The sequence below is a fragment of the Rhinichthys klamathensis genome, unplaced genomic scaffold, assembly GCF_029890125.1.
Source record: "Rhinichthys klamathensis goyatoka isolate OS25496 unplaced genomic scaffold, OSU_Roscu_1.1 h1tg000196l_1, whole genome shotgun sequence".
Classification (NCBI taxonomy): Eukaryota; Metazoa; Chordata; class Actinopteri; order Cypriniformes; family Leuciscidae; genus Rhinichthys; species Rhinichthys klamathensis.
The window spans coordinates 8,543,188-8,552,500 of NW_026606722.1; the positions used below are offsets into that span (position 1 = coordinate 8,543,188).

The 9,313-nt window shown below is 38.3% G+C and overlaps 1 protein-coding gene across 1 annotated transcript; it reads right to left on the reverse strand.

The window, feature by feature from the left end:
• Window positions 1-349: 349 nt before the first annotated feature.
• eif2s1b (eukaryotic translation initiation factor 2, subunit 1 alpha b) lies at window positions 350-8,923 on the reverse strand. Its single transcript, XM_056262846.1, has 8 exons — window positions 8,775-8,923; window positions 7,870-8,112; window positions 6,893-6,972; window positions 5,932-6,083; window positions 4,126-4,232; window positions 3,156-3,253; window positions 2,927-3,070; window positions 350-799 (listed from the first exon to the last, which is right to left on the reverse strand). Exons 2-8 carry the CDS (start codon window positions 8,108-8,110, stop codon window positions 674-676), a joined length of 948 nt encoding a protein of 315 aa, XP_056118821.1. The 5' UTR covers window positions 8,111-8,112; window positions 8,775-8,923; the 3' UTR covers window positions 350-673.
• Between the last annotated feature and the right edge of the window lie 390 nt (window positions 8,924-9,313).

Sequence of the window (9,313 nt, forward strand, 5' to 3'; positions counted from 1 at the left end):
CAACGACCTACTGTACGTCTACTGACTAGCCAATAAAAGTGCAACATGAAATGGCGTATTGATCAATGTGACATGGCGCTAAAACTTAATACGACTTCCCTCAAGCTCCATTTGCAAAATAGGCATCCCAAGTTGTCCTTTTTTCCCAGCCATGACCACGTCCATATTCTCCTCTTTTTCTCAGCGCACATAAAAACCACAATTGCCAAAGTCAAGTGCGATTAATTTTGCTCTGCTTGTTAACCACTCGTCGTAGCCTACGATTCATTAGGTGTCATCGTCGTACAGTGTGATTTGTAATGATCTTCTAGAGTCTGAGAGGGAACAGAAATGGAAAAGAATACAAAACTTCCAACAACTTTCCAGTATTTTACTAAGATTGAAGTAGAGCGAGAAATATGTATTAATTCACAGAAAATGGCAACTGCAAACTCAAGTTTTCACTCTGCATTGATGAATCAGCTGAAATGTTAATATTGATCATAGTTGTGATGGTTGTGACGGTTTAAAAGGCCACCGGTTAAAAAATAAATAAAAAATCAGGTTTTCACTGCTTTATACTGTTTTCTCTTGTGTAAATATGAATTTGCTGCAACGTCACTGGTTTGTCGCTACCATACAAAAACAGTTTATTTGGATCCATTTCTGCACTGAAGGTGTTGTTGGTCTTCATCTAGTCCTCTGTCTTGGCCTCCATTTCCTCCGCGTCATCGTCGCCATCCACTTCTGCGTTCTCTCGCTCCAGACGCTCCAGCTGCCGCTGCAGTTCGGTTTCATCCGTGTCCGTGACCACTTTGGGCTGACCAGAAACAGTCATGCATGAAAATGCATTCAGAGCAAATACAGTTATAAAACATTGCATGGTATTTCTGTTTCCTTTTAGTCTTAGAGGTTACGTTAATATAGCCTGGCTAACGTCAGACCCAAGTCTCATTGAGACGTGGTCTGGGAACCACAAGTTAATTTTCTCGTATTTGAGGCGTGGTTTACGAATGCCCAGAGCCGTTTATTGGGTGCTACGAATGTCTGCGCCTGTACGTAGCTCATAGCCAATCGTTTCAATTATACCAGATGACGTATGTAGAGCGACAGAAACTAGACGAGGAAGAAGACGATGGGTCAGAGATTTATGTGTACAGTTGAGATGCGCGTCAAACCGCGGATCGGGCGGATGACGTGACGAAAAAAAATATTTTAATTAAATTCGGGCGGGTGGCGGGCGGTTGAACCAATCAAATGAAAAATATATGTATACAGTGTTAAATATTGTTATCTGACTATACCTACAACCCAAAAAAAATTCTGGTAAAGGATTCCACCAAGTGGCCCAGACGTTGATTGACATTGGAGCTAAGTTCGGTGCTGTTGACGCTGGACGAGCCTGTTCTGAAGACTCCCGTTAATTTTGAATGCATGCACGGGAAGAGAGCAGAGAGCGCGTCTTTTTAAGGCACAGTGCAATTCATTTTATACCATCAACAGGCCTAACAATCATATAATAAACATAGAGCCTCGATATTAAAGAAACGCCGAAGTCAGTGCTTGTTTGTTGGTGCGCCATCAGCTATAACTACAAAAGACAGATGAAATCTAATATTAATAATTGATCCATGTCGGTATACACAGCCTAATATTTTATAATGAAAAATAGCCTACACAATCAAGATAGACTATTTACTTTTTATTTATTAAATCCAGGAAATTGGTTAATGAAACATGGATTAAAATTAAGATACAATTAATACAAAACGAAATTCGCTTTAAAGAAAGGCCTTGTGCTTCTGTTTGAAGTCTCTGAAAGCGGCACTAAAAGACTTTCACAGAGTGGTTGCGTCCGTAATGGAGAACTGTCACGTAACATTGTTGGCGCCCCATAATAGCAGCATGTTGAAATTATGTGCCAAAATGCGTTTCCCTAATAATCTTATCAGTTAGCGGTTAATACTCGGATAACAAGTGGCGGTTGGCGGTCGGGAAAATTAACCAAAATGAGCATCACATTAGAGATGTTTGATTCTTGAACGAATCTTTCTTTTAAGCCGGTTGAGCCGATTCACAGAATCAAACTGAATCTTCGGCAGTCAGAACCAGCTAAATTGGTTCTTTTTGATTTGACATGCTCATTTGGTGCTACGCAAGAAGCATGCATGCAGTGTACGTCTTGTGTCATCAATCCCTAACTAGAGTTTGATTCTGTGAACCAAATCTGTGAAATCTGCAATCTTTATGTTAACATACTTTACTAATCTTTTCTTTGGGAGCTTTCTTGCTGCCATCCTCTTCTCTTGGCACAAACAGGAAATAAACAGCTCTGGTCATGTGACAGTTTACAGTAATCATGCGACACTGCACATATTTCATTGAGACCCTTTATTATTTCAATATCTGCTGGAAATGCATCGATAGATCATTCAGTAACATTTTTATAGCCTTAGAAATGAAACATTTTTTTACGGTCACTATTGTGACCGGTGGGATTAAAAGGCAAAACAATCTCTTTTACTTTAAAACTGCTTTGAAACAGTCTATATTGTTAAAAGCGCTATATAAATGAAGGTGACTTGTATGGAATATTTTACTCTTACATTGCCAAAAAAAAAAAAAAACATCGCTTTTTACTGCACTTTTTATTTTGACTTAGAAAGCACTGGAAAAGTTTAGAGTTTTAAGTTGTTCAGGTCTTTAATATCCAGATTTTTAGGGTTATTTTGAATTTACAAGTAAATACTGAGCCTATGGTGACGTTTAACTAGTGAAAATACAATTACAGGTATCAAGAATTTTTACTTGTTGAAATTGAAATCTTGATATCAATAATTTTATATTTCTGCGAGTCATTGTTCATATCAAGATTTCACATTTTTACAAGTGTAAATGTAATTCCTGATATGAAACTCTCCTGATTGCGACTCTGAAAGTCTCTCACCTCCATCTGGACATTGAAGACTCCCCGCTTCTCCTCGATCCGCTCCTTGATGGCGATCATGGCCTGGTTGAGCACCGACAGTCCCTCTGTGCGCTCCAGAGTCGTGGTGGTCATGACGTACCGCGGCGGCGCTATCAGATTTATCTGAAAGAAGATACAATTACAGAATCTGCAGATCAGGAAACTGGTACTGAAGCATCCGGCCGAAGGTAAAGGAGGAACGGCACACCTTGATGGGCATGGCCTCGGTGGAGCAGTTTAGTCCCGCCCTCAGAGCGTCTTTAACCGCATCAATGCCTTCATATCCGTAACACGCCACCTCGATGTCTGTTCATGGGGTAAAACCAAACATAATGCTAAACATACATGAATATGGCATATATAAGATGGTGACCAAAATGTTTTTGTTTGATCCTTGTCAAATTAATGAAAAGCTTTGCTTCAAAGAGTGTTGATCTGTGGACTTAAAGGGATACTCCACCGTTTAGTTTCATATTAAAGGGCCATTAGCCTGCTAATGACAAACGCATTGGGTTTGATTTGTAATCGAATCTCCTGATTGAATCCTGTTTCGTGCTAAACATTTTTTTGTTCTATTGTATTTAGTTCAATAATTGTCAAATACAAAGCAAATACAGATTTTTGTTTAGCCATTTTTGAGAATGTCAGATAAAGAACATAAAAATAACAGTAAGTGAACAGGAAAAATGATATTTTTGGCACTATAAAGACATCATCAAAGTAGTCCATGTGACATCAGTGGGTTAGTTAGAATGTTTTGAAGCATCGAAAATATATTTTGGTCCAAAAATAACAAAAACTCCGACTTTATTCAGCATTGTATTGTCTTCCGGTTCTGTCGTGGATCCTGATCCTGATGTTTTAGACATCACTGATGTCACATGGACTACTTTGATGATGTCTTTATTTCCTTTTCTGGACAAGGACAGTATACCGTACATACATTTCCAATGGAGGGACAGAAAGCTCTCGGACTAAATCTAAAATATCTTAAACTGTGCCCCGAAGATGAACGGAGGTCTTACGGGCTTGGAACGACATGAGGGAGAGTCATTAATGACATCATTTTCATTTTTGGGTGAACTAACCCTTTAAAAAGGTAAATTAAAATACTTTGTTACTTTGCATTCGAACTCTCTGTATTGTGAAGAGTGCAATACATTTTTATAATAAAATACCAGCTCTTATTTTGACGGCCTGTGGAGTGAGCCGTCTGTTGATGTTGTCGATGAGGACGTTTCTCTCTTCCTCAGTCAAATCCAAACCATCCAGGATGGCGGGATCCCTGTGAAAACAAACAAAAAGCAAGCAAGCTAAACATTTTCCATGTTCAGTTTAAAGTCTTGCTCTGTTTATGCTGCGTTCACGCCATGTCATAATTACCGTAATTATGAGACGACAACATGTGACGTTCTACTTGGAGCTGTTCACTTCTTCCGAATTATGCGTTTCTATGGCAACACTATCAATGCCGATATAAATCAGGTGGTACAACAGTCACATGGTATAAGTCGGAGCGCTTGTTTTAAAAGTTGTAATTACTAGGGCTGTAATCTATGGAAGCTTGTTTCCGCCACAGAATGAAAAATAAAAAAGGTAATTGCGACTTTTTATCTCACAATTCTGACTTTTTTTCTCACAATTGCAAGTTTACATCTCGCAATTCTGACTTTATTTCTCAGAATTGCGAGATATTAAGTCTGAATTGATTGATATAAAGTCGCAATTGCGTGTTGTAAAGTCAGAATTGTTAGATATAAACTATTCTGAGGGGGAAAAAGTCTTTTTTTTTCCTTAGAATTGGCCTGATAACTCGCAATTGCGAGTTTATATCTACCAATTCTGAGAAAAGATGTCAAAATTTTGAGATATAAACTCGCAATTGTGAGAAAAAAAGTCAGAGTTGTGAGATAAAAAGTCTGAATTCTGTCTTTTTTTTCTCGCAATTGTGACTTTATTTCTCATAATTGTGACTTTATATCTCGCAATTGCGACTTTTTCTCAGAATTGTGACTTCATATCTCGCAATTGTGAGAGAAAAAGTCGCAATTATTATTAATTTTTTTTATTCAGTGGCGGAAACCAGCTTCCATAGTAATCTCCCAGTCGACTAGTAGATTTATTGGTCGATGCGTTCTGCCTCGACCAAAATTCTGATTGGTCGATCTGTTGCCGTGTTAATTTCATCAGGTGGAAAGCACTAATTGCTAATGGGGATGTTTTCAGCGCACCCCTGTTTCACAGGTAACAGTCTGTCTTCAGAACACACCCCTGTTTTCACTTTTTTTGGATTAGCCCAACCCAACGCCTAAACCTAATGCGCGATTGCGCTGTGCACTGTTTGTATTTGTTTTGAGCCTATGCTTTATTCTTCAGTTATGCACTTTCGTTTCGGCTCTCGTCTTGATCTGGTTTGTTTAATAAATATAATTTTTTTATTATAGTGGACGAGCCTTTTGTGTTTAAGAGTAAAAGCTTTAAGTTAATAGTCTATTCATGTCTAAAATTATAGTGTCTGTCAGTTATTATAACATATGACAAAAACAATTGTCTAAATTATGTCGCATATTCCTCAACAGTGCTGATATCACTAGTTGACATAGTACTATTTTTGGAAATCATAGGCTATAATATTGCGAGTGGCACGTGATGCAACGCTGTCAGAGCCGACAGACTCGAGTGTGTCATTTCAGTGCAAAATAATTAGGTCAAAAACAATTTAATATACTGCAAATAGCCTACTAGTTTTCATGTTTATTTAGAATTCATTTAGGCGGACAAGGCTACCAAGTACTGCGCAGCTAAATAATCTACCCCCCCCTCCCTTCTATTTTTAGTCGATTTCTAGTCGAAATTTCAGGACTTCAGTCGACTAAGATTTTCTTTGGTTGATTACAGCCCTAGTAATTACGAGTTTTACTAGCTTTTTAACAAGTGGTAATTACGACACAGCATGAACGCACCTTCGTCACTCGAACACTTACGACACGGCTTGTTTGAAGACGTCATAGGCGCCATATCCAGGTTTCTTGTATTTCTCGTCAAACACCCATGCGGTGCGCTGGAATAAACTCTCCAACTGCTCGTCTTTAGTATACTCCAACACTTCAGCGACATGCCGTAGAATACTGTACACCTGCAGCACAACAACAACAACAACATCCTCAAACAATAACAATAATGTTACTTTCATTTTAAGGGGTGGTATAATGCCCTTTTCACAAGATGAAAAATAAATCTCTGATGTCTCCAGAGTGTGTATGTGAAGTTTTAGCTCAAAATACCCCACAGATATTTTTTAATAGCATGTTAAAGTTGTCACTTTTTGAGGGTTAGCAAAAACGCACCGTTTTGTGTCTGGCCCTTTAAATGCAAATGAGCTGCAGCTCCCGACACAGTGGGCGGAGCTTCAAGAGTGGGTGTGTTAGCAGCTCCGATTACCTAAAATGTCAGAAACTGTTCTGCCTTTTATGTTTAAACCGGAGTCAGACAAAGATGGAGAGACTCAAGAAGAAGTGACAACATGTAGAATGCAACAAGAAATCTCTGAATGGTTAGTTGATGAATTTATGTTGCTGATGTGGAGTTAACTATCTTCAATTAGCATATTCTATCAGGATAATCTATAAATCGCTTGTATAGGAACTGTTGTGAGATGCACACAGAGTGACTACAACAGCTCTTCCTCTTCTCAACATATGGACTGCGTGTTCCCGGGGGCGGGGCTTATGCAAATTTTAGGGTTAGTGATGTCACTAACCCGGGAGGAAGCTTGTGTAGTCCCTACCAGCCGTTTGTTGTAGTCCTTAAAAAACGATTTCTTTAAAAGCAAATATCTCCCTTTGCTTTGAACTTTGAGCGTCGTAACTGCTCAAACAGCAACATTACACACTAACTACAGTTAGAAAAGTGATCAACCACCCCTTTTAAAAAACAACCACTCACGGTTTTAGATTTGGTGAATTTATCTTCACACTTGATGGCTTCTTCCGGAGACACTCTTCTCTTGGACAAATCTATGTATCCTGTCGAAGAAAAACAATCTCAAATGGGCCAAATGCATTTAAACACTTACTCTATATAAGACGTGCCGAAATACAGTAATACGATGTGTCGCGATAATGAACATGCATGGTATTGTTATCATGGTCAAAACACAGTGAATAATTCCTTGTTACGAATTTTTTGAATACTTTTCCATCAACCGGTTAAAATTTACAACACTCCGTCACAGAGGTGTAGTCAAGACCAAAACCAAGACCATTCAAGAGCCACACAGCAAAATCCTCAGTGTTAAAGTACTACTCAGTGTTTATTATTTTGTCCACACTACAGTGTTAACGCAACTCTGAGTCAGTGTTTGGGTTATTGAGACAATCTAGCGATGATTGAGCATTAGTGATGAACGCCTGCTGTTAACAAGCAGAATAACCAAAGCAAAGAGAAACGACAAGAACAGAAAAAGAGAAGAGACGAGCAGAAACACAAGAACTACAACTGAGATTAAATTAACTGAAGATAAAAGAAGACTTTTATCCTTCCAGTTTGCTTTTATTTCCCCCAGTGGCAAACCATCGAAATTTCGAAACAGTTATGACGTAAAAAAGCCTCGTTTACTGAAATCACATGACTTTGGCAGTTTGATACACACTCCAAACCATTGATTCGAAACAAAGGATTTGTAAATCTTACAAAGCTTCAAGAAGCACTGTTTCGAAAGCGCCACTTTCTGTTTCTGAACACTTAACAGCTATTCAGATTTTTCAGCACCAAAATACTTAAAGTATTTTAAGACTGGTAAGATTTTTTTTATCATATTCACTGAAACCAACACTATGCTCCGACAGAACAACATAAATCAGCTGGTTTTAAGAAAAAAACCTTTGCTCCTACCTAAATACTTAATAGGCAATTTATTTTACCCTTCTCTTTGTCCACTCTGATGACCACCACGCATTCGTTGCGTCCGATGCGGATAAGTTTGTTGATGGAGCGGATGCGCCTGCGCGACAGCTCGCTCAGCAGGATCATGCCCTCGATGTTGTTATACTCCAGTAGACTGACATACGCGCCCATCTCTGCGATGGAGCGCACGTTCACCATCACCACATCCTCCACCTCCGGGAAACGGTGCTGGTAAAACCTACAGCTGAGGCCCGGCATCTCTACACAAGAAAAACAAGCAGAGCTGAGATCATATCGAAACACTAGCGCTTCTTTAATGAGCACTAGACTAACTGCATTCATTTTTAATAGATCTGATTTGTTTACATGGTTTAGTTTCTTTATTGTCCACAAGTGGAAATTTGTCTTTGGCTTCCAAATACACCACACACAAAGACACCAACCCAACATAACAATATACATATTTTTTTTTTAAAACATATTATAGTCTATTGATTTTCAGTCTTTAGTTGACACGGAAACCCAAATGTGATCATCATCCTCCCAAAATTTCAAAGACAGATATATATTTTCATCTATAAAGACCCAGTTTATATTGTAAAAAATAAATTAATATTATAAATGTGTCCAATTTGATTTGGAACGGGGCTTTTTTCTTAATGAAGTTGCATTGGTTAATTAATTATTTATATTGGTTTATTATTGTATTTATAGTTAAAAAATAGAACACAATAATCTATCTATTCAGGCATCTGTTAATGTATTTATTAATCTTGTCTTTCCGTAAATCTATCCACTTAACTGTCAGTCGAGCGCGTGCGGCACATGCTCTATGACAGCAGCAATTAAACATTCATATCATCCCAAACATGAGCTCAACATGAGCAGAACCATCACGGATGTGGAGGTAACTCAATCCCACCTGACAAGTGTCACAGACTGCTCACTTTAAACCCTCAAATATCTAGAAACTAGTCTAGTATTTCGGCGACTGTTAGTTGGCCATTGATCCAGCGATCCGAGAAAGAATGAAGCGAGCAGCAACAAGCGAATAACAGGGATGTTGCATCAATATGGCTTTACTTCAAAATAAAAGTCACTTACTTTATATTAGTGTTGAATGGTTATTCTGGGGCAAGTTCGAAAAATCAACAAGGTGCATCGTGGAAGGAAAAAAAGACACTTTATTTTAGCAACACTTGTGAAGTTGAGAGGTCAAAATAATCAGAGTGTGGGTGAAAAAAAATACTGTTTATTTCACCAACGCGTTGGCACACAGGCGTTCATCAGGGCTAACTAAATATTGTCTTGAAAATACCAGAGAATGTAGACGGGCTCTGAAAATACTTATATTATGAATATTTTAGAGAAGGTTTTATATAGCAGCCGATCACTTAAAAATACTGATTGTTTGTCCCTATCGTTATGATGTTCGTTGTTAGTATAAAATCATAAGTATAA